A 27,186-nucleotide genomic window follows, 5' to 3' on the forward strand; every position below is an offset into this window, starting at 1 on the left:
GTTCAGTAGAAAATTAAAAACATGTTTGTGGTATGAATTTATTTTTTATTTTGTCACTTAATTAGTTTGATCAGTTACAAGAATTATGCTAACTTTTTGCTTGACAGTTTGCATTTTATGTGAGCCAAGGAGAAATAATAATGCGGTGGTTTCAGACACATATGTCTGCACAAGATCATTAGTCATTTATTCATTCATTTTCTTTTAGGCTTACTCTCTTTATTAATCAATGGTCGCCACAGCGTAAACAAAATCGCCAACGTATTCAGCTTATGTTTTTTAAGCAGCGGATGCCCTACCAGCCACAACCCAACACCACGAAACACCCATACACTCTTACATTCACACTCAGCCAATTTAGCTTTTTAAATCACCTATAGCGCATGTCTTTGGACTGTGGGGGAAATCGTAACACCCAGAGGAAACCCACGTGAACATTTAGGCCCAATCCTTTTTTGTACCCCTACCCCTTCCCATTGCCTTTGAAACAGAGTGTAAAGGGGAAAGGCTTAAAAATGTACCCCTAAGAAATGGGACAGCACTACAACACCTGCACACGTCATCATATGTCAACGTGATCTCTTACTCTATATGAGATCAATAAAAGCGACTGTTGTAGTTATTCTATGTGTTATGTTTTGGTATTTATCTCCAGGAAATCACTAAAGGCATATTTTATGTTATCATAATGATATGAGGCAATATGATCGTAACTATACTGTGCATTTACACCGTGGCAATATTCATCTATGTAAACACAAAAAATCAATATTAATATTATAGCAGACACTGTAAAAAGCTCATTCCCAGCCACAAGACTTTTTTTGACAGAGTATTCGAGTGTCATCGAGTGTCAGAATGTTGTGGGGTTGCTATACAGGAGATATTATTGTGGATTATAATAATACAAATGCTTGTTTGTTGGACTAATTTGTGCCTTACTTCCATGTGCAGCCATGCTGTCGTTGTGGCTGGTGTATTCTGTGAAATTTTCTTACCCCTTGGTTTTGAGTGTAGTCCTAAAAAACCTCAGTTTGAAGGGGCATCTAGGTCTACGCCCCCAAGGTAAGGGAATCGGGACACCCCTGCTCCTTTTTAAAACGAGGATTAAAGGGAAGGTCTAAGGCAGGGATGTCAAACTCAATTTCTGGAGGGCCTCAGCCCTGCACAGTTTAATTCCAACCCTGCTCCAACACACTTGCCTGTAGGTTTTAAACAAGCCTGAAGGACTCAATTAATTTGATCAGGTGTGTTTAATCAGGGTTGGAACTAAACTGTGCAGGGCTGCAGCCCTCTAGGAATCGAGTTTGACATCCCTGGTCTAAGGGATAGAATTGGGATTGAGTCTAAATTAATGCAAAAAAATAAAACATAAATAAACCACTATTTCCATGTTCAACTATAAATGGCTCAGAAATAATACTTCTCTTTTTTTAAATGATGTAAAATACAAAAATTAAATAGGATTACATATGTCATCTTAAGAAAATATTCTGTTCAAAGGCAGTTCATATTGCTTTAGGTGAAGCTATTTATACATTGTTCATAATAATACAAAACATTGTTTGTTGTAATATTACATGAGGCACATTCCAGGATGCACATCAGACTGATAATGAAATGTTTTAAGAGTATATATATACACACGCATGCATTAGTTTTGCAGCCAACCTGAATTATAAATACTAACCACTGTTACCTAACGCAGCAATTATCCAATGCAATCCAACTGGTCTCATAATTATACAGTCACCATCAACAATGTCAATGCCAAACTGAAAGAGAAAAGATAAAGGAAAGTGGCTTATTCACAGATTGAATTCTTTGAATTTATTTTCATTTTAATCAGGCAAGTTTTGAGTTTGACTGCACATTCTGTGGTCGTTTCAAGCTTGAAAATGTCTAAGAAGATTGCTGAAATGAGAACTGTCTAATGCATTATTAAAAACTGGAAGGATTATGGAACCTTCATCTTGAAGAAATGTGGTTGAAAAAACATCTTGAATGATCGAGATTGGTGTTCACTTAACAACTGGTGAAACCAAATCTTAAAAAAAAAAAAAACATTAGCACTCACGACTACAGTGCATCCAGAAAGTATTCTATATATATTTATATTCTTATATAAGTTCCCAGGGTTGACAGTGCATGTCAAAACACAAACCAAGCATGAAGACAAAAGTATTGTCTGCAGACCTCCGAGACAGAATTGTCTCGAGATACAAGGCTGGGGAAGGTTACAGAAAAATTTCAGCTGCTTTGAAAGTTCCAATGAGCACAGTGGCCTTCATCATCCGTTAGTGGAAGATGTTTAGAACTACCTGGACTCTTCCTAAAGCTGGCCAGCCATCTAAGTTGAGTGATCGGGGGAGAAGAGCCTTAGTCAGGGAGGTGATCAATAACCTGATGGTCACTCTGTCTGAGCTCCAGCATTCTTTTGTGGAGAGAGGAGAACCTTGCAAAAGGACAACCATCTGTGCAGCAATCCACCAATCAGGCCTGTATGGTAGAGTGGCCACTCCCCACCTGGAATTTGCCAAAATTTCTCTGTTTGGAGAAAACCAGGCACCGCTCATCACCAGGTTAGTACCAGGATGTTTTTCAGCAACAGGAACTGGAAGACTAGTCAGGATAGAGGGAAAGATGAATGCAGAAATGTACAGAGACATCCTGAATGAAAACCTGCTTCAGAGTGCTCTTGAGCTCAGACTGGGGCAATGGTTTATCTTCCAGCAGGACAATGACCCAAAGCACACTGCCAAATAATCAATGGAGTGGCTTCACAACAACTTGCTGAATGTCCTTGAGTGGCCCAGCCAGAGCCTAGATCTAAATCCTATTGAACATCTCTGGAGAGATCTGAAAATGGCTGTACATCGTCGCTTCCCATCCCACCTGATCTCTGCTTGAGAGGTACTGTAAAGAGGAATAGGCAAAAATTCCCAAAGACAGGTATGCCAGGTGGCATCATATTCAGACAGACTTGAGGCTGTTATTGCTGCCAAATGGCATCAACAAAGTATTGAGCAAAGGCTGTGAATATTTATGTACATGTGATTTTTCAGGTTTTTTATTTGTAATGAATTTCAAAAACTATTTTTTCACATTGTCATTAAGGGGTGCTGGTGTAGAATTTTGAGGAAATAAATAAATTAAATCCATTTTGGAATAAGGCTGTGGGAAAAATGTGGAAAAAGTGAAGCGCTATGAATACTTTCCAGATGCACTGTATATTTAAAATAGAAAGAATGAGCATTTCCACAAGCACAATGTAAAGGAAACTCAAGGAACTGCGAATAAAGAGCTGTGTAGTCTTAAGAAAACCACATATCAATGAGGCTTTTTAACAGAATTTCAAGTAGCTACGAAACAAAGATTGGACTCTGGAGCAATGGTAGGGCATGTAGTCTGATGAGTCCAGATTTAACCTGTTCCAGAGTAATGGGCACATAAAGATAAGGAGAAAGGAGGATGAAGGAACCCACCCATCATGCCTACTACCTATTATACAACCCAGTGGGGGCAGCACTGTAATCTGGGGTTGTTGCAGTAAGTCAGGTCTAGATTCAGCAATGTTATGTGCTAAAAGAATAAGGTCAGCTGACTATCTGAAAATAATGAATTACCAGGATATACCATCAATAGATTTTTTTCTTGCATGATGGTTCAGGCATATTCCAAGATGACAATGCCAGGACTTATCGGAGTTGTTCAGGGAGCATGAGACATTTTTTTTACACACGGGTTAGCACACAGAGTCCAGACCTTAACACTATTGAGCATCTTTGGAATATAGTGCAGCAGTCTGACTCAGATCATCAATAGAAGATCTTGGTGAAAAACATATGCATGGAAAAAATGTGCCATCACAAAAGCATATTGAAACCATGATAAGGGGAATGTGTGCCCTAATCAAAGCTAAAGTCATTCCAACAAATTATGAGGATGCTTGACTTTTGGATGGGCAGTGTATGTATTCGCCAGCCTTACAAACTAAGCTTGCAGATCAGACACTGAAGCTTCCAGTACAGAAGCAGAAGAATCCACTACAGCTGACTAGTCAGTAATGGATTTCTCCTTTCAGCTCCTCTGTTTTGCAGGAGCATTAAGGGCCATATGTTTACCACACACTCCTGATTCTCCAGCCACAGATGGCCAGATAGGGGTTTGATCCTATCCCAACAGCAGAGGCTGGCAGTGAGCGTGCCCATGAGATCTGTTCCTGTCCCAAGCAGTGGGGTCCCAGCCCTGCGGTGTCTGGATTTAGCTGCCCTGGATCCACTCATTCTAAGAGTGCAGGGCAGAGAAACCTCACCTCACACCCCAGAAAAAGATGCTGCTACTTGGCCCCCGTCGAGGTCTAGGACGCCTCCTGCTGCTCTCCTGCAACCCGCAGTGAGTTTGCCTGATTCTGCGCTAAAAACATACATGGACCGATTCATCAAACCCAGCGCTTTACGAAGAGATATTTTGAAGGTTTTTTCACAGAGATTTGCGTAAAGATAATTTGCCAGATTACAGCGGGGAAAATAAGTATTAAACACAAGGTGTCGTTGACTTGAAATTTTCCCCGGATGTTGGTAACAACTTGAGAAATTCATATACTGTATGCAAAAAAAAAATCTAATTAGTTTACAGATGAAGTTATACATAATAAAATTAAATGACAAAGGGAAAAAGTGGCAAAGCGAAGTACCGGAAGTGGTAGACTGTGGCATAATAAAATCTCTGCTGCTTCCATTATGCCGTGTGCTCGTCTCTCATTAGCAATCGCTTCAGTGGTCTTGTTTTGCTTAAATGGTTATCATTTTTATTCTGCTTTATACTATTATGATAATATGTTTTGAATACATTAGCTCATCTATTAACAACTCTCTTATGGCCCTTTTCTACTGACTGCTACAGTACGGTATGCTATGGGTCGGTACAGGTCGCCTTAATCAGGCTTGTGTTTCCACTGCCAAAAGGGTACGACAGAAAGTTTTAGTTGACTTCAGGGAGGAAATCTCGCTCAAAGTAAAGCTGTACAGGTCACTCACATATCATATTAGAAGCACTTCTCACAAAACAGAGGCTTTATACACATAAATACTTTTATACACACATAATAAACTTTTCTATGAACATAATTTGATTATAACTGCAGACCAATTATATTAAATAAATAAATAAATAAATGCAACAAATATGAATATGTATATCCCTTACAGTCTCCAATATGTTACCAATTACAGAAAATCTACACACAACATACATTTATTCCTTATTTGGGGTCAAAAACAACATGCAATGCATAGCCTACAGTCAGTGCAAACCTCTCATCTGTATCTTTAAACTTCCCCAGCACATGTAACCTCTTGTTAGAAAGTAACTCGGTCATTCTCAGTTCGTAATAGTCCAAAAGTCGATAGTAGTTAAACATGGCAGTTTGTTCATGGTTTAGGTTGCTGAAAGAATCCTTTTCTCTGTTCTTCCCGGCATCTCTTTTGTTTTATATTAATTTACTCTCACGTTTGTTGATTTCTGAAAGGATCACGTCAGAAGCACTTGAATAATTACACGCACATTATTTTCACGAGCTCAAGAAGTTCATTATTTCAAATATAGACGCTCAGCAAGCTCTCTGGAGAAAGTGAAACCGCTCGCACTTTTAGACAGCCTTGTGAAACAAAAACAGGACAAGACAGATTTTTTGTCTTTCTTGGCTTTGTGGCTGCTTATCAAGACGACGATAAGGTTTGTTTGAGCTTGGGTAAACCATGGCTCTTTCTTATATGTATATAGTATTGCAGTGTAATGTCTCGACTGTGTATTTAAAAATGGCGGTTTCTTTGTTTTCATTCTCCTGCTTGTGTGTGAGTGACATTTCTGTGTAAACCAATAGCGTCTTGCTCCGCCTTTGCAAAGGGTAGCCAAAAAGTGGTACGGTGCGGTTCGCTCTTTGGTGCCTTTTGACAGTGGAAACTGTACTGAACCGTACAGTACCATACCACTCTCCTAGATTACCACAACTCCCATGATTACACACTCACAGACACAGTAACATCAGATTATGCCTTTGTTTTTAATATACACCCTCTAGTAGCACAAAAGTAGCACAAATTACAGTGTTTATTTTTTTGCATCAATTTGTGCCTGAAGGTCTGTGAAAACTGCGTTTCAAATTATGAACTTCCATTTAAAAGAACTGAAACAGATCACTTCAAATAACAAGTGATATCGCAAAGGAAAAACTCATTTTGAGACGTTGGGGTCATTCAAGGTCTGCTGAAAGCAATTTGTTCATTCTAATATGTTGCCTTGTAATATTCAATGGATGAACATCGGGGAAAATAATGGGATGTAGGATATTCTGAAGGTTTTTCCACAGGGATTTGCTTGTTGATCATTTACTTGATTACGTACAGCCTTGTATCCTAAAAAAGTTCTTCTCTTTTCTGTCTGTTTGCCGTATTGTCTCAATTATGCAGTAATCAATAGAAATACCCCAAATCCCCTATGTAAAAATCTTAAAATTTAGTATTTAAAAAAATAATTGTGAACCAAATTGCATTCAATCGTAACGTTTTGGGCTAAAATGTAAGCAAATTAGTGCATTTTTTTTTATTAAACAATGCATCCTTTGCATAGTTAAACATAACATTTTAGAAAACTTGTAATACAAAAAGTTTGCAATTCATAATGCAATCAATCAGCTGGGGAAGTTTGTTGTTTGTTTGTTTGTTTTTTTACCCTTTTCACCCGCAGTTTCTTGCCTTAATAAGTGCAAACAGCCTTGCCCTCTCTTCCCTCAACAGTGGCACAAATGATTCCTTCTGTCCTTGGGTTTTAATCACCAGACTTTACTGTCTACTTGGCACTTTTTTTGGTGAGGTGTCAATAATTTAGAATATTCATGATGATGAGGAATGCATACCAATCTGCAAGCTAGCGTCTGTATCGCTTGCAGTTTTCACACTCACTATCCGTGCACATTTACAAAACGCCAGCAGGCATTTATTCAGCTGTCAAATCAGACAGATTTCTTTTTAGCGTTGCTTTTGCCAAGGGCTTGCATCACTGTGAGTGCTGTGTTTTTGCGGGACGTTACATTACGGCAGATGTCCTGCATTAGTTGCTGGTGTGACTGCGCTGCTTTTATCTGGCAACTTTTGTTGAAGATGCAATTCCTGTTCTGACACTACAAATCTAAACATGCTAAATGTCCCTTCATTGGCTGTTGCTTTGATTAGGAATGACCCCTTTCCTATGATAAAGGGCCTATATGCACGTTTTTTTCATTGCTGAGTTTTGAATATCTTGTAATTAGTGATGCACAATTTATTAGCAGTCTTATCCCCATCAGCTGATAAGTGATATTTTTAATCTTATCATTAGCGTTTAGGCCGATATCTTTAAGCAGATAAATAATCTATTATTTCTGCTGGTTGGATCACTTATTGTGCTTGCTGCCTGCCATTTTTTAAAATTATTTTACAGGCATTTTGTGCGACTGGAAAAACTAAACCAGAGTAATAGGTGCACTGCTGTGCTGGCCCCTAATTAATCAGGAACTAATCTGAAGGATAGTGAGTGAGTGAATGAGTAGTATTTTGATTTTAATTAATGTTCAGTGGCTTTTTTAATGCATATTTTTAGTCAGGCAGTAGGTTTTATTTATATTAAAACAGTTGGCCATAGAAAATAATAGTTTAATAAATATATTAAGAAAGTTCAGAGATCAGTTTAAACTTTTCTGAGGATAAGGTTTTAAAATAACAATAGTTGCTCACTGTATGTCTTTAATCATGCTAAAAAAAAAACTAAAAAAAAAACCCAGTAATTATATTTCATAGCTAATATATTGGCCTTTAAACCTATAAACTCTATGGGTCATTGGTATCGGTCAAAAAATCCATACTGGTGCCTCACTACTTATTAAATGTAGTTGTTGGCAAAAATTACAATAACACAAGAGTTAAATGGGAAATCAAGCAAGTGCAAAAACAAAGCAATTCCTAATTAAAAGGTTTTTCAGTTTAAGATAAAAAAGCTTGCAAAGATTTTTTTTTTTTGTAATTAAATAAACAAAGAAATAAATCAGAAACTTCCCAACTTTCTACTGTGTTTAAAATAGCCAGTAGACTGATGTTTATGTGAAGAATCCAGAATGAATTTACCAGGTAAATCAGAATCAGAAAGAGCTTAATTACATGTATGTACAAATTTGTTTTCGTGACAGAAATTTCTACAGTGCAACAAAATGATAGTGACTGTACACACAAATAATAATGGAATAAAAAAATATAAAATAAAAAATAAGAATATTTAATTTTGACAGATGTATGTACAATATATTATTATATACAATATTGTGTGTAGTTATATTATGTGCAAAATGTTAACTATGTGTTGTTGTTTATAAAAATAAATAGGTCTATGTGTGCATAAATAGTGTAAGATTAGACATGAAACAACTGCTTAAAATGTTCATAATTTTCTTACCACTCATTGTTCTGCATTTAAGAAAATTAAACCTTGAATTAATGGTACAATAATCAATTAACATTATTAATAAACCCAATAATCATGTTTATGTCAAATTTAATCTAAAGGATACATTTTTTAGTCTTTTCTTAAATTAAATAAATACACAAACTTGAATAAAACAATTATATTGGGTCATGAATATTACAAATTTCGGAAATGGTATATGATTACACCACTGCTTATCTCTAAAAGAAAGAAAAGAAAAGAAAAGAAAAGAAAAGAAAAGAAAAGAAAAGAAAAGAAAACAAAACAAAACAAAACAAAACAAAACAAAACAAAACAAAACAAAACAAAACAGTTTGGATTAGTAAAAAAACACTAAAATATGTAATTTCCAAATATTCTTTTTGGTAATTAAATACACAAATTTGAATAAAGAATATATAATGGGTCATGAATATTGCAAAATTTGTAAATGATTTTAGATAACACCACTGATTATCTCAATGTTAAAAATATAAATAAAAACAAAACAAAAAAATAAACAAAAAAATTAAAAATTAAAATAAAAGCCAAAACAACAAAAATTTTATTAAATTAAAAATAAAACTAAAACAATAAAAAAATACAGAAAATAAAAAATACAAACCAGACGAAGTTTGGGACCATAAAGAACACCAAAGTATGCAATTTGCTAATATTGTCTTTGGTAATTAAATACAAAAACTATGATTACACCACTGATTATTAATTCGTTCATTTTCTTTTTAGATTAGTCCCTGTATTAATCAGGGATCGCCACAGCGGAATGAAACGCCAACTTATCCAGCATATGTATCACACAAGGGATGCCCTTCCAGCCGCAACCCAACACTTGGAAACACCCATACACTCTTGCATTAACACATACAATACAACCAATTTAGTTTACCCAATTCATCTGTACCGCATGTCTTTGGACTGTGGGGGAAACCGGAGCACCCACAGGAAACCCACACCAACACGGGAAGAACTCCAAACAGAAATTCTAACTGACCCAGCCGGGGCTCAAACCAGCGATCTTCTTGCTATGTAACGCCACCACTTAATATCTCAATGTTAAAATATAAATAAAATCAAATAAAAACAAAACAAAATAAAAACCAGACCTCAAAGTTTGGAAAAGTAAGAAATAAAACAATTTAAAAAGTAAAATAAAAAAGAGAGTAAGATGCATATTCTCATATTGCTCTACTACATGTCTACAATACACACACAGTCTGCTTCTGGCCTGTATCTCAGTGCTCCTCCGAGAGCAGCTCTTAATTCCAGTCTGTAGATGAGAGGACTGTAAAGCCCACACCCTGGATTTGGTCAGAAATTGATACGAGCCCTTGCTGTGCTTTAATTGATTAACGATGGCCTGAGATCCTGCGCTGTCTCTCAAAAGCAGAGAGGTCTCCCTTAAGGCGAGGATTTGCGCAAAGAAGAGCTCCGCCGCTGATTAATTTGTCTTGATAGAGGCTTGATGGGCACTTGGTTTTGGAGAAACAGCCAAATGAAAGAGAGCGTGATTGACATTGGGTTTTAATTATGGCTTAAAGGCCTCCAGAGGTTGGTTGAAGTCTAACTGTTTCCTCCGGCTTTTGGAAACAGACGTCATTAAAGTAAATGAAACGGAGTATAATCACCCTCCGCCGAACACTCTGTGTCTCCACTGTCATTGATGATGGAGATGTAGTAAATGAGAAGGTGTGGATACGGGAGAATTGGAAACATAGAGAAAAAAAAGAAAAAAAAAAGACAAAAAAAGACAGAAAAACTAAAATAAATGGCTGCTGCAGAATAAAAGTTGGAGCCTGATCAGTGTCAGATTCTGCACTTTATTTTCAAAATAAAAAAAACTATACATACAGTGCTCAGCTTATAGAAGTACACCCACACAAATCTATATTTTAAACTTAAATGAACCAAAATACATTGCTTATATATATATATATAAATTAAAATAAATATTTTTACATTTTAATGTTAAGTATTATTTTAATAAAAATAATATAATTTAAATATTAATACAATAATAATAATGCAAATACTTGTGTTAGCTTTACTAATACCGAGTATATAACACAGCAATAATATTAGAACATTAAATATTAGAACACAAAGGAAACTATTTTGTAATTTTTTGTGTACATATATACCTCTAATAACTTTAGTAAATTCTCCCTAAATATAGTCTTTTTTCATAATTAATTTCTTTTTGAACATCATTTTAATATTAAAAGGTTGATTATTTATATTAAAATAATATTCTAAACAGCAACATTGTACACTATAAAAATAAAGGTGACTCACAAATTGTAAGGCAATTTACAACAAGGCTGCGGAGCTTTTTTGAGTTGACTCAACTTCCAACCCAAGTACTGCACCTGACTTGATTTAAGTTAAGTAAACAAAAGATGTCCTTAAGCTGGTTGCCTTAAAATTTTAAGTTGAGTCAACTTTTCTAGAATTATACAAAAATATAAACATGATTTATTAGTAAAAAAACAAACAAACAAAAAACACAAATCATCACTCCACAAATCTGGTATATTTTAAAAAGTATTTGCTAACTTCAAACGTGTAATTTATTTTATTTAATTTTTTAATACTAAGTAAGAAAAAAACATATATAATTTTTAAAGATCCTTACATGTAATCTTTTTTATGGTTTATTACTTTTTGAACATATTTTTTATATCAAAAAGTGATTAACTTCTCAAAAAAAGCTTCAACCACATGGGGAACTATATTAAGACTCTTGGGAATTTTGTATTTTAAGTTTGTAAACCTTCATCTACCATATCTACCCTATATATTCATGAGACTGGCTTTGAGAATTGAGCTTTTGAGGATTTTTAGAATATATATATTTGAGAATATATATATATATATATATATATTCATACGGTTAAATTCAGTATTATTAGCCACCCCTTTGACTTTTTTACTTTTTTAAAATTTCCAAAATGTTCAACAGAGAAAAGAAATTTTCACAGTATGTCTGATAATATTTTTCCTTCATGTCTTATTTGTTTTATTTCGGCTAGAATAGTTTTACATTTAAAAAAAAAACATTTTAGGGTCAAAATTATTAGCCCCTTAAAGCTATATATTTATTTTGATAGTCTACAGAACAAACCATCATTATACAATAACTAATATTATACAATGTCACTTTAAGCGGAATAGAAGTGCAATATTATTACAATAAAAAATAAATAAACAGTAAATTAATAACAAAAAAAATCTAATAAAAAATACACCCCATCATTACTCCACTAACCCTTTATATACTTCATTTGGTAAAGAATTTTCTATCTGATATGTAGATAATTTTTTATGGATTCAATTCCTTTTCATTCGAAAGGCAAAAAAAATATTGAAATAAAACAAGGAATATAATCAACTCAAAGTCATTAAGCTGATGCTTATATCCAAAGTGACTTGGAGGGAGGCACTACTTTCTTACCCCAAAGTTTTATATATTGGCATGCCATCACTTTTTAAATTTATTTATTTTTTGCCTGGGTATCTTGATAGGGCGAGGTGTGACCTCATTATACAGCAATACACAGCTCGGCTATGGGGTGTCCGCATGGAAATATATAGGTCATCTTCATAAATATTTCATGCAAATGGATAGCTGTTCGCTCTAGTGAGGATGGAGAAAAAAATCAGATGCATTGGGATTTACACACTCATTTGATTAGAGAGATCGTAATTGCAAAAGTCATCATTTCCATACTAACCCGCTTTCCTCCCCAGACCTTTAATCTCAACTACCCTTAAACATTCCTCATAAGCTCAAAAGCAGCGAAGCGACATTTTATGGAGCGCGGCAGATATTTCTTATAAAGCCACCGATGAGAAGAGACAAGCCGAGGCCATCTCAATATCCCCCATTTATTCTCATTACGGTTGATAATCATTACTCACTTTCTCTGGCTTTCTGGAGGTATTCCCTTCCCCCTGTAGACGCCGGCTATATTTGGAGGAGAGCAGACGGATGCTGTTTACTGTCCCCGCAGATCCCAGAGTTTTTATCTCCAACATCACAGACGAAGAGAATCAAACTCACCCGCATCTACAAGAAACGCACACCCAAAACAGCCTCTGTAGTGCTTACAGACATCAAGGGGTCATCATAGGGAGAGTTTAATAATGATCAAGATTAGAAGCATCTAGAAAAGTCTGAAAGGATCACACTAATCTGTAGTTCTGTATATAAGGTTGAAGTTACAATTATTGATTTATGTATTAATGATTATGGCTCATACGAAGATATAAAGAGGTTCAATTGAGTGAATTCATTCAATTTCCGTCAGCTTAGTCCCTTTCTTCATCAGGGGTCACCACAGTGAAATGAACCGCCAACTTATCCAGCATACGTTTTTATATCACCCTGCAGCCCAAGACCAGTTATTCACTGAAGCTAAGCAGGGCTGAGCCTGGTCAGTACCTGGATGGGAGACCACATGGCAAAACTAGGTTGCTTTTGGAAGTGGTGTTAGTGAGGCCAGCAGGGGGTGCTCAATCTGTGGTCTGTGTGAGTCCTAATGCCCCAGTAAAAGTGAAAGGGACACTACACTGTCAGCGGGCGCCGTCTTTTAGATGAGAAACCAAGGTCCCGACTCTGTGTTCATTAAAAATCCCATGGCCCTTCTCGTAAAGAATAGGGATGTAACCTCGGTGTCCTGGCCAAAGTCCCTCAATCAGCCCTTACGATCATGGCCTCCCAATCATCCCCATCCATTGAATTGGCTCTATCACTCTTTCTCCACTTCCCCTACAGTTGGTGTGTGGTGAGCGCACTGGCCCCGTTGTCCTGTGGCTGCCGTCGCATCATCCAAATGGATGCTGCACACTGGTGGTGGTGTGGAGAGACCCCCCCCTCATGACTGTGATGTGCTTTGGGTGTATGGCCATACACAATAAATGCTCTATATATAAATACACATTACATTACGTGTTTTACACAGCGGATGCCCTTCTAGCTGCAACCCAGTACTGGGAAACATCCATACACACTCATTTACACACATACACTATGGGCAATTTACTTTATTCAATTCACCTATAGCGCATGTCTTTGGACTGTTGGGGAAACCAGAGTGAACACGAGGAGAACATGCAAAGTCCAGACAGAAATGCCTACTGACCCAGCCGGGACTCAAACCAGTGACCTTCTTACTGTGCTAACCACTTAGCCACAGAGTCGCCCTCCAATTAAGTCAATATTAAGTTAAATTTGTTTAGGAAACCCACGCCAACATGGGGAGAACATGCAAATTCCACACAGAAACGCTAACTGGCCCAGCCGGAACTCGAACCAGTGACCTTCTTGCCATGAGATGACAGTGCTAACCACTGAGCCACCATGCCGCCTACCTGCATCTTGTTAAGAAAAAAAAGTAAATAAATAAAAAAAAAAAAATAGATGTCAACGTCGAAATAAGAAATAATACAATAAAAATGCTGGTGGCTGGTTGCCTCACAGCAAGAACGTTACTGGTTTTAGTACTCTGCTGGGTCAGTTGACATTTCTGTGTGAAGTTTGCATGTTCTCCCCATGTCGGCGTGAGTTTCCTCCGGGTGCTCTGTTTTCCTCCAGAGTCCACAGACATGCACTTTAGGTAAATTAGATTAACTAAATTAGCCGTAGTGTATGCGTTTCACCTGATTCACATGTGGCTTCAGTGTCAACACTTGACAGAGGGAGTGTCTAAAGTTGGGGCTGATGCGATTGTCAAAGCAGCGTCAGCCAATGAAATTAGTCTGCAATCGGCTACTATTTGAGCTGGGGTATTTGTAAAAAGCCATCTGATTGGCTGGCACTTCTGCTGGGGCTTGACAAGTTAAGAAATTCTCAACTTCTACAGCAAGCAATGCCACTGAATCAGCGCTGACGGATCCACAATTCAGTTCAGCAACGCTTGACGTCAACCATTCAAAGTTAATAGGAAGCGTTGATGCTGACACCCAATGTGAATTGGGAATGTGTGTGAATGTAAGTGTATTGGTTTTTACCAGTGCTGGGTTGCAGCTGGAAGGACATCCTCTGTGTAAAAAATATGCTGGATAAGTTGGCAGTTCATTCCTCTGTGGCGACCCCTGATGAATAAAGGGACTAAGCCAAAGAAAAATGAATGAATGAATGAATGAATAAAAATGTACTGCTATGCACAAGTTCAACCACAGAACAAGAGAAATTTTAGTATGTCTATAATATTGAAATATACTGAATTTTTTGTAAGATTTAGCAAATATATTACCTTGATTTTAGATTGTTAAAATTACTATAATAAAAAAAGATAAAGATAAAAATGTACAAGATAAAAATGTACCGTCAACCATTCATGTGTATTCAAATACCAACAAGTTAAATAAGTTTCAATAACTTTCATTTCTAAATTTATCATTATTTTATTTTAAGTACTACTCATTATATTATGTGCTTTTGCCATTGCACTTGTTTTTTTCGTAACATGTATATTTAATTGATTATTAGTGGCGGGGTGGCTCAGTGGTTAGCACTGTCAACTAACTGCAAGAAAGTTGTTGGTTCTCCCCGTGTTGGCGTGGGTTTCCTCCAGGTGCTCTGGTTTCCACTAGAGTCCAAAGACATGCGCTATAGGTAAATTGGATAAACTAAAATGGTCATAGAGTGTTATTGTGTGTAAATGAGAGTGTGTATGGGTGTTTCTCAGTAATGGGTTGCGGCTGGAAGAGCATCTGCTGTATAAAAAATATGCTGTAATAGTTGGCGGTTCATTCTGCTGTGGCGACCCCAGATAAATAAGGGACTAACCTGATGGAAAATGAATGAATAATTAATCATTATTTTAGTGTTAGTAATTTCAGTTATTTACCCTTAAATAATTTCTTTCTTTCTTTTATGCGTTTTCTTTTATATTTAGTACTAATTAAACAAATTATATATTATGATACACTATTTTCCCTATTTTGTCATCAAATTTCCAAACTTGGTCCAAATATCTAACACAGAGTTCAAGCGCATTTATCTTGAGCCAATACAATTTTAATAAAATATGATGTATGATTTATTGCAGTTCACAAGTTCAGCATTGTGATTAGGCTGTAAGTAAAATCTCCAATAACAGCTTATGCAAAGAAGTCAAAACCTGCTGACCTCCAGCACTCAAATCCCTCTTTATATCTCAAATGTTCTCCACACCAGCCACCATTTTGCCCATAAGAAACACCAGAATGATCCCCGCCACCTCTATACAGTATACACACATCAACCCCAATGCAAATATCTTCCAATCTCCAATATTCCCCACAGGTACTGCTTTTAGCCCTGTGTTACGTTTTCTGACTCCGCTAATTAGCCTAGCGGATTTCTTGAGCCAAGTAGGTGAGCTAATGAGCTTCCTCGGGTGACCCTACCAAATAAAAGGAATCGTTCTCGCTGGTGCAGCTTTTGCCCTTGCCTGTGGCTCAGATATAACAAGTGTGCTAATTGCCCATCGTTCTTGTTTTGTTTTTTTCACACAGGTGTAAGTGTAACCTCCACGCCGGCCAGTGCTCCCTCCGTGATGGGACGCTTCAGTGCGACTGCGAGCACAACACCACGGGACAAGACTGTTTGGTCTGCGAAAGAGGATTTAAAGCCAAGTCCTGGAAGCCCGGCTCGTACCTGCCCACCCCGAACGGCTCCCCGAACATTTGTACGAATGAGGCACCTGCTGTAGTCAGACACACACACACACACACACACACACACACACACTTATGATTTACGCACTGTGTAGAAAACTGGGGCACTCGCTGAAGAAAGTAGAATAGCACAAAGCTTTCAAATAAACTTTGCAATAAAAGACAGGCATATTGAGTAGAAGGAATTTACAGTTCATCACAACTGTATACGTTCACTGCCTGCGAAAGCGAGGCGGGTTTCTTTGTCTTTTGACTTTTAGATGTGCTCCAAAGTAGTTGAGGAATAAATAAAACACACCCATGAGATTTTTTTTTGTTGTTGTCAGAAAATAAACGAGTAAAAGCCTCTCATTTTTTGTTTCATCTCCTTCTCTTTTTCTGTTTGCAGGTGAGGCGTCGGGAACGTCTGGCAGTAAGTGACATGCTAATGGAATTCGCTGACTGCGGTTTTTCATGTTTTCGCTCTGGCTGCCATCACTCTTTCTGGCCTCTTTATTTCATGCCGTTAACAAGACGTCGGTTCTGATCTGTCCCTTAACTGTCACTGTGAACTCCTGATGGCGTGATGCATGTTTTTTTCCACAGTTTTCTGCTTCATTAATGTTTCATGTGATGTAAAGCGCAAAGCGTTTTAATGCTGGCTAGTGATGTATGAGGGTGCGCTGAAGGTTAAGGGAGATTCGGGCTCAGTTCTGGACGCTTGTGGTGGTCTAATGCTGTTTTGTTGGAAATCTGAGGTGATGATGGATCTCTTGAGGAATATAGGGGAGTCTTTTTCTTAAAGGTGTATGCTATGTTTTGTTTTTCGGCTTGAAGGTGAGGCCTTTAGGTTTTTAGCGAGGCAGATATTAGTTTTGAATCTAAATTGTGTTTTTGATGGGGCAAAATATCATATGAGCAATTCCATGCAAATGTCAACCTTGCAATGAAAAGAATTCACCAAAATAGCAAAAATCCTTTCAAGTTTTTTTTTTTTTTTGTGTAGGCTTGTATTATACAGTCCTCTAAAAATACTCAATGTTTCTGTCAATTATATTTAATTTACCAAAGTCACAAAAGTGGCAATTTCACATCTGTGATGTCCATAACAGAGAGATGTCACATCCATAACCAAGCCTTTTCCCTTATAAATGTCAAATAAAATAAAACAAATCATTGTTCTATAGAGAGCCAAGTCTTATCTTTTTGATTAGCATCATTTCTTCAGGCTTAGTATGTTGTATGCTGTAAACTTTTTGGGTCACATCCATAACACATATTTATTTCCCTCACTTAATATATAAAAATGCATACTGATAGATCTTTTTCTGATAAACAGATGTTTCAAAATAAATGCAAATGTCACAACAATAACGCTGGAGTTGCTCATATGTGATTCATGATCATCTTAGCTGTTTAACTTGACCAAATACTACTCACTCTGTCTAAGTTAGAGACTCTCAACCAGTGGGCCTCAGCGATCCTGCAGGTGGGCCATGAGATTAAAATTAACTCTCGATATTATTCTATAATGTTTAGATTTCTTTATTAATATGACATATAAAAATGATCAAAGTAATGCACTTTTTCCTGTTCTCTGATTGTTTACTGCAAAATCAGCCTCGTGATCATGTCTGCAGCTAGTACATGTAAGTCCGTTCATTCCCAAACTGAAGTGAAAGTCTGTCTTTGTGTTTTAACGATTTAATATATCTGCATAGTTGTCCAAATTAATGTCCTGTCAGTGTTTTATAACGGATGCGCATCCATTCAGGAGGATCTAGCGTGTAAAATAAACCTGCATATGAGCTTCAGACGGGCTCTGGTGGAGCTGTTCAGTGTTCTTGTCAGCGATCTACCAATAATATTTTGGTGCAAACTCAACCGCCATCAGATTGACGTATTTCAACAGATTTGGGGTGTTTTACTGTTATCTACATTTGTCTGTATATTTTTGAATAGTACATATTTGACAGTAGATACTCAGTATATCAGATACTCAGTATGTTTAGTGAAAAAAGAAATATAAAATTGTGTGTGTGTGTGTGTGTGTATATATATATATATATATATATATATATATATATATATATATATATATATATATATATATAGTTTTAATATACAACATTTTAAAATATTATAATACATAGTTTGTTTTATATGTAATTAAATTAAAATAAAATTATATATATTTTTTTATAAAATGCTGATAATTGAAAATAATGGAAGGCACAACAAGTGTATAATATATGTATATTTGTTAATAAATAAATGTTTAAATGAGCGTATAAACATTTTAGAGAAGGACAGGTGACCGAAAGACAGGTGGGCCTTCAAAAATTGATTGGCGAAAGAAGTGGGCTGCGAAGTGAAAAAGGATGAGAGCTCCTGGTCTTAAGTGATCTTATTTTACCACGTTTTTATTAATAATAGGCTAATAATATATTCTTATGAACCAGATATTTGCTACATTGGTGTTCTTGTTGCATTCTGAGTGATTTTTGCATTTTATACCCTTACAAAATTTACTTTAAATTGAGTTAAAACTATAAAACTGTTAATTTATTTATTGTTCAATGCACTTAAATTAGTAAAAACAATTATGTTAACTCAATCGATTTATGTGTCTTGACAACATGAAGGAACTGTGTGAATTTTTGACCATGTTCAGTCTTTTTTTAGTATTTTTTTTATATGTGAAAATGACAGAGATCCTAAATGTATAAGAACACAATCCCATGCAATTTATAAATGGGGAATTCTGGGACAAGTCAACTGGCAATACAGCTATTTAAAAAAAAAATCACTTTACACCTATTTTTAAATAATAAAAAAACAACTTAATGACAATATAAATTATTAATATATTTATTTAAAAACAAAAGTAGAAGTAATTATTTTCTGACTTCAGCACAGTTTTTACTTTCTTTTTCAAGTTCTATCAGTAAGTTAAGGTAACACTTTAGAATAATGGTCGATTAGTTAATGTATTTACTAACATTAACTAAGTATCGATAATCTTTGAAACGTTTACTTATGCATTATTCAAATTTTAAGTTGTGCTTGTTAACATTAGTTAATGCATCATGAGTTAAATTGAACTAACGTTATTTAACTTAAATAACATTAACTTGCAAAGATGAATAAACACCATAACAAATGTATTACTAATAGTTTGTTGATGTTAGAAAATACATTAACTACCATGAATGGACCATTATTTTAAAGTGTCACCCAAGGCAACCATTAAGCATTAAAGGCAAAAGAAAAAAGAGCTTTACTGTGTATTTACATTTGTTCTCAACTGGCTGTAATATTGTTCTTCATCCTCAGTGCCAACACTAGCGGTTACACTTGATCCAGCCACTGCACCAGTGCTGATAACTACATCTATATCACCATCCATAGTCCAGCTGACATCAGATTCAACAACCAAAGGTTCAGTCCAGCCAATCTCAGTCCCCCAGACTCCAGATCCATCAGCATCTCTAGACACCATTACAGGTTAGAGATGCTTGAAAGTCAGTAGAGTAGTGTGGTTAGTCTTAGAGATGATGTGTTGTGTAGATATTCTGACAAGTCTTGTAGTATAGTTTGGTGGTTGATAGATAAACTAGAAAATTATAATTTACAGAACTGCATAGAAGAACCACAAAACCCAATTAGAGATATATACATACACGTTTAAAGGCAAAATCATTAGCCTGTCTGTGAAATGTTAATATATTTAAAAATATATTTCAAGTGCTGTTAAATAAAGATATTTTTCCACACATTTTAATAGGTTTCAAAAACTAATTTCTGTTATCTTTGCAATGACGACATTAAATTATATTTATATAAAAATTGAGTTTGCATATTTTATTAATATCCAGCTTAATGTGCATTTTGAGGTCTAACTAGGTTAATGAGGATAACTAGGCAAGTTAATTAGGCAAGTCAGTGGCTTGTTCTGTAGATACAGTATACAAATAATTATGTTGATAAAAATAATCATTTCTTAGGGAGGCTAATAATACTGAGTCTAAAATTATTTGGAAAATTAAAGGAAAACTTTATTCCAGCCTAACTAAAAGAAATGACTTACTCTAGAAAAAAAACAAAAACTTATCATTTGCCTTCAACTATGTACTGTACACTCTCTGGCCACTTTATTAGGTACACCTGTCCAATTGCTCGTTACACGCTCATTTCTCATTAGCCAATCGCATGGCAGCAACTCAATGCATTTAAGGATGTAGATATGGTCAAGATGATCTACTACAGTTCAAACTGAGCATGACAATGGGGAAGAAAGGTGATTTAAGTGACTTTGAACTTGGCATGGTTGTTGGTGCCAGACGGGCTGGTCTGAGTATTTCAGAAACTGCTGATCTACTAAGATTTTCACGCACAACTATCACTAGGGTTTAAAGAGAATGGTCTGAAAAAGAGAAAATATCCAGCCTTGCCAGAGGTCAGAGGAGAATGGCCAGACTGATTCTAGCTGATAGAAAGGTACCAGTAACTTAAATAACCACTTGTTACTACTGAGGTATGCAAAATGCGCAGCACGTCCAACCTTGAGGCAGATGGGCTACAGCAGCAGAAGACCACACCGGGCGCCACACCTGTCAGCTAAGAACAGGAAACTAAAGCTACATTTTGCACAGGCTCACCAAAATTGGACAATAGAAGATTGGAAAAACATTGCCTGGTCTGATGAGTCTCGATTTCTGCTGCATCTCAATAACATGCAACCAAGGAGCCATCCTCAATGGTTCAGGCTGGTGATGGTTGTGTAATGGTGTGGGGGATATTTTCTTGCCATTCTTTGGGCCCATTAGTACCAAATGAGCTTCGTGTAAACTCCACAGGCTACCCGACTATTGTTGCTGACCATGTCCATCCCTTTATGACCACAGTGTACCCATCTTCTGGTGGCTACTTCCAGCAGGATAACACACCATGTCATAAAGCATGAATGATCTCAGACTGGTTTCTTGAACATGACATTGAGTTCACTGTACTCAAATGGCCTCCACAATCACCAGACTCAATCCAATAGAGCACCTTTGGGATGTGGTGGAACGGTAGATTTGCATCATGGATGTGCAGCCGACAAATCTGCAGCAACTGCGTGATGCTATCATGTCAATATGGACCAAAATCTCTGAGGAATATTTTCAGTACCTTGTTGAATCTATGCCACGAAGGATGAAGGCAGTTCTGAAGGCAAAAAGGGGTCCAACCCAGTACTAGTAAAGTGTACCTAATAAAGTGGCCGGTAAGTTTATATAATAAAAATAATAATAATAAGAGGAATTAATGTTTTAGAGAAATTATTTCTCATTTTGTCCACATGACATGTGGTAATATTACCATTTGAAACCATAACTGTACTGTGGGACTATCAGAGTGCTTTGGGTTTGAGAAGCTTTTCTTCTAAACTCTGACCAGTGAACAACACTCACTGGAGTGAGAGCAATTTATCACAATGTGTGTGTGTGTGTGTGTGTGTGTGTGTGTGGAGCTGTGGACTCTCAGTCTCCCTCAGGGTCCCTCTGCCTGCCATCAAGCACACATGCAGAAGACACACTAACACATTATTTCACTCAAAGTAATATGTTGAAATATCTCCATAATTCAATATTATTAGGCCCTGTCAGAATGGCCTGATTTTGTAGTTTGTGATATCATTTTTTTCAATCATTGCCAAGCTGACAATATTTAATCACCTTCACAAGAAGGGCTGGGAATTTTTGGAGAGAGAGAGAAATAATCTTCCACAGCATGCCATGCAGATTTTGAAAGGTCGGTCAACATTTGCAAAAAGTAATGTTTTATGTATGCTTAATGATGTGCGAGAGAGGTTTTTCTCTTGAGGGTTATGTGTGATCGTTTCTAAAATAGATATAGTGATGTGTTTGCTTTTACAGGAAGATCCTGTCCTGTACTAAAAGTTTCATGGTCACTTCTAATATTTTTAGACCCTCAGAAGAATTTTGGTTTTATTTTATCATCCATAACCTATTGAACAGTTTCATGTTTATTCATCCTGCTGAATAAGGAAACATACTGACACTCGCCAAGGACTCTTGCAGGACAATCTGGATAGTCTGATTATGAAACATGAGTCAGATCTTTTTTTTTTGTCTTTGTTTACAAGAACTCAGGATTAAAGTTAATCTGAGCCTCAAACACACCAACAGAAAATCACCATACCGTTCAGACCATCTGAATATATTGGCAACGACTAGTGTATCCAGAGATCAATTTTTTGTTGTCTACATTGTTTTTAGTTAACACCCCCATTCAAAATTGTGCAAAGTTCAGTTTTTGAACAAAGCCCTATTACTGTATGCCCAAATTCACTATCCACTGGCTTAGTTCCTGATTTTTCAGGGGTCGCCACAGTAGATTGAACCACCAATTACTCTGGCATATATTTCATGTGGCGGATGCCCTTCCAGACAGACATATCCCATCTTTGGACTGAGAGGAAAACCGGATGAAACCCACACGAACACGGGGAGAACATGCACACAGATATGCCAACAGGCCCAGCCAGGAATCGAACAAGCGACCTTCTTGCTGTGAGGCGACAGTGCTAACCACTGAGCCACCGTGTCGCCCATAATTTCCATAATCACAAAAAAATAATAAACTAAATTAAGCTTGGTCCAGGTAATGGGCATGCATGTGAATCAGCGACCTTCTTGTTAACTACTGAGCCACCATGCCGCGCATAACTTTTATTTTATCATAAACAAAACAGTAATTTAGTATAAATGTTACTGTTTAAAATGACTTTAAATTTGTAGTAAAATTTTAGTACATTTTTTCCTGCAATGACAAAGTAGAATTTACTGCAGTATTTTACTTTTAAAATCATTTTATGCATCTTCATGCATTTGGTCATATAGTCCTAAATTGTTGTTTTGGTTGTAGAATACACTTACCTATAGACTTAACAAGTATTATGCATGCACATGATGTCACAACTTTTAATAAATGGATTTTTGTAGTTTAAGCACAGATAATGGTATCACTTTCAAAAATGTACACTTTGAATACAGTTTTCAAAAGTTACCAAAAACAAAAAACAGCTGCCATTAGGTTTAGGCAAATGTCATGTATTTATATCAGTAACGACAGTTCTAGTAAACCTCCAGCATGTGCTTTCTGATGGAGCAGCATTTACTAGACAGAAGCTGTGTCTCATTTCAGAAGGATGCAAACTTCAAAGGTGAGTCCTTCAAGGTCCAGACAAGCCAAAGCGAGCATTTTTAAATGAGACGATCTAACCTACAAAAGATGGATCTCGTCACCTACCAACTGTAACAGCTGCTGTTAATAAGCAGTAATGTTTTAACAAAGTGATTTTAAAACTTACTTTAAGTGATCTGAAGGTAAAACAAGCTTTACAAAAGATGGGAATATATTTCCTTTCATCCATACATGTACACAGAAACATGTAAACTGTCTATAAAATCACCTTTTAGTAAGATATGTCATACTGTTTTTGTTGTTTTTTTTTAACATGTGTTTAGATATCCAGGTAAAATAAACCTAATTCATACATTTAATCAAGACTTGGGACGTTCGAGGCCGAAAGGTTGTGTCCTTCATTGCCTAGGAAACGAAGGACGCATTGTGAAGCTGCATTTGAAGGAGACTTCAAATTTTTTTCAAATTAATTCACTTGCACGATGACGCAGCACACTTCAAATGCATCCTTTGAAGGATGCAGCCTCTAAAATGAGATACAGCTATAGTCATACACTGAGAAGCTACGCAAAAATCAGCATCACATCATGTATGACAGCATCACTTGTCAATTGTGTGAACCACAGCTCTGTGTAGTAAAAGCTGCATGTGAAATTACCACATAATATGTTTCCACTCCAAACTTACTTCCGAACTTCAGACGAGTGTTACACACGTTCAAATGCTACAAATATATCTTTTTGTGAGATGATTCCATAGTCATGTGATTATTAGTCATGCTGAGTCAATGAAAGCAGTTTAACCTCGTTTATAATGCAACATTATGACCAATTGCTAAGTTTCTTCGTGAAGGCTTGAAATTTCTTCATGAAGAGCGCAATATAGCCTTCGGAGAACATTTACTACTGATCACAGAGCAGTGCTTTTCTGACAAGGTGTGCATGACAGTTGCATCTTTGCTTATTCTGCGTTTGAGATTCCATTTTGATAAAATCTCACAGTGGCTCAGAGGTTAGCACTGTCACCTTACAGCAAGAAGGTTGCTGGTTTGAGGCATTTCTGAGTTCGCATGTTCTCCCCGTGTTAGCGTGGGTTTCCTCCAGGTACTCCAGTTTCCCCCAAAATCCAAAGACATGCGCTACAGGTGAACTGAATAAACTAACTTGGCTGTAGTGTATGAGTGTGTGTGAATGATTGTATGGGCTATGGGTATGGATTTCCCAGTACTTGATTGCGTCTGGAAGGGCATCCGCTGTGTAAAACATGTACCAGAACAGTTGTTGGTTTATTCTGCTGAGGTAACCTCTGAAATAGAGACTAAGCCAAGGAAAATGATTGAATGAATAAATAAAATCAGCCCAGCCCTCGCTGCCTACATGGCTAATGAATGACCAAAAACACATAACAACTTTTCAGTTTTTAGTAGAAAACAATGCTGTAACTCAGAGCCTATGAGCTATTGGCCAGAGTAAGTGTGAAAGTGTTGCTCATGTAGCTGCTCTACAGCAGGACTGCAGCAGCGGTGACCTCTGCACTCATCATGGGGAAATGGGAAGGTTATCAGCATACACGCTTCAGGGGGAAATCAAGACATCATTACCAAAAATGATCTCCAAACAGTCCTGGAATTGAACCCTACTTCTATCCAGTATCATTTTTTATTACTTCTTTTTCGTATCCAATTTTACTGTGTGAGAGGATGAAGAATAAAAAATGGAAGTAGCGTTCAATCCATTCCTCTTTCTTGGATAGTACGTTCGGAAACGGTGATGGAAAGCTCTCACTGTCCTAAAGGAGAAGACAGAGAAGAAAACAAAGTGAAAGAGAGAGAGAGAGAGAATGCAATAGAGAAAGACAGAGAGCAGGAATTTGGAGGAAATGGATGATGAATGTTTATTAATCTTGTGGGCCTCCCATCACACTAAAAATAACCCTTACGCATTTATCCAGCAAGGGCAATGTTATTGCACATCTTCTTGCCCAAGCGTCTGAGGCGGTGCATAGGGAGAAGCATCTAGAAGATTTAGTGAGCAAACTGTGCGTAATAAAGTTGAAATTATTCATAATTACTGCAAGGAACTGGCTCTGTTCCAAAACCAAACCTCCTTACTGTCTACAGCCTACATAGGCGCCAGGCAGACAGCATGCTAACCATAAGTGACTGACTGATCCAAATAGGCAGGGACATTTAACAGGAGATAGCATAACAATGAATGGGAGAAACTGTGATGCTCGTGCGGTCTTATTAAAACTCACTTATTATACCATAAGCCATTTAAGGGTAGGTTCTAATAAAATGAGACAGCTATGCTGTTTAACAGTGGGGTATTGCGATATAGTACTGGCAACACTATTACATACATAGAAATTAGTTGCCAGATGAAAGGGAAAAATTGACTGTACATGAAGTTTATGTTAAAAGGGCTTTGTGAAACAGATCTCATACAATTTTCGATTAAAATTGGCATTTTATACTTGATAGATCAGTGGTTTTCAAACATGTTCCTGAAGGACCACCGACATTGTATGTTTTGGTTGTCTCCTTCGTCTGTCACACCCATTACAGGTCTTCCAGTCTCTGCTGATTAGCTGATGATCTGAATCAGGTATGTTTGGTTAAGGAGACATGGGCTGTTTCTCAATATGCGTTAAGCCCTCATGTTTTCGTGTAAAGTCATCATCAACCGCCAAAGTTCAGTTCCAAAACTTATTACGGCAAAAACTGAGGACGCGTCGGAGTTCCTGGATCTTGATCTTGTTCCCATTCTTGATAGAGGATGCGAGAAGTCCCAGAAGTCTTTGCGGCTGAATAAAGGAGGTGGAAAGCGCAACACTTTTTATAGATTCATTATCCAGATATAGATTCATTATTCAGATATAAAACTTTTGTCTCAGGAGGTTCCCTAAAATCAGACGGTGGTAGTAAACATTACCATGAGGTAAAAGGGTTGTTTATTTGTTGAAATTAATATTAAAATGAGTTTTATTTGTATTGTGCAATATATTTTTGTAGGGTCTTTATGTACAATATATATTGTGAAGAGGGGAAAAACAACAAATCATTGTATGGATGCTGTAATGTTTAAATCATTTTCCTTTAAAAATGTGCGAAGGTCTTGTAATTTCTCACAGGACGTGTTCTCTGTTCTCGCTGTCTCCTGAGTTCGCTCTTCTGGGGTAACTTGGCAAGACTGGTCTACACAAGAACAGAGTTTGTTCTTTGCGTTTTTTAAATTGAGAAACAGCCATGGTAAATGTGCAGAGCTGGTGGTCCTCAAGGAACGTGGTTGAGAAACACTGTGATAGATGACATCATTCAGTCAACCATCAGTTGATAAATAAACCGTATTTTATTTTGTCAATCATAACTGTAGTTTAAAAGCCCATTCACTACATAATAAAAGCTGCGACAGTTCAGCATGAAGCGTCCAACATTTCACTCTTTGTTTTTTTTAATAAGTGTATTATCCAGGTATAAAAATTGTACACTTTTTTTTTTAAATAGTCAGTGTGAACACTACACTAGCCTTTTTCATACTGACATTTGTAATGCATTTATACAATGTAATGTACTCGTGATCCGCCATGTTAAATAAACTGTCACAATGCATTTTTTGGCATTACTTCCTCTGACATACTGCATTAGAATCTGTCCAAAGGAAGTTTACTTAGAAGGCGGCACAGTCATGCTGCCTACCTTTTGGAGCAGCCGGAGCACGCTTATGGTTCCTTAAATAGTCAGCTTACTAGATTTTGGAACGGAGCCATTAATTCACAAGCCTCGCAACAAGCTCTCTTTCATTGTTTCTGTTGAGTTCT

At 36.7% G+C, this 27,186-nt stretch overlaps 1 protein-coding gene across 5 annotated transcripts in view; it reads left to right on the top strand.

Annotated features, from left to right (window-relative positions):
• ntng2a (netrin g2a) overlaps window positions 1-27,186 on the top strand; it is a 121,350-nt gene that overhangs the window by 58,924 nt on the left and 35,240 nt on the right. For 2 of the 5 annotated variants that reach the window (NM_001442239.1, XM_087263494.1), the window contains 3 exon segments: window positions 16,015-16,187; window positions 16,565-16,588; window positions 19,492-19,662. In NM_001442239.1, the coding sequence (NP_001429168.1) occupies window positions 16,015-16,187; window positions 16,565-16,588; window positions 19,492-19,662 (368 nt within the window). 5 annotated transcript variants of the gene reach the window in all.

This window comes from Danio rerio, chromosome 8 (genome assembly GCF_052040795.2).
Source record: "Danio rerio strain M-AB ecotype USA chromosome 8, GRCz13ab, whole genome shotgun sequence".
NCBI lineage: Eukaryota > Metazoa > Chordata > Actinopteri > Cypriniformes > Danionidae > Danio > Danio rerio.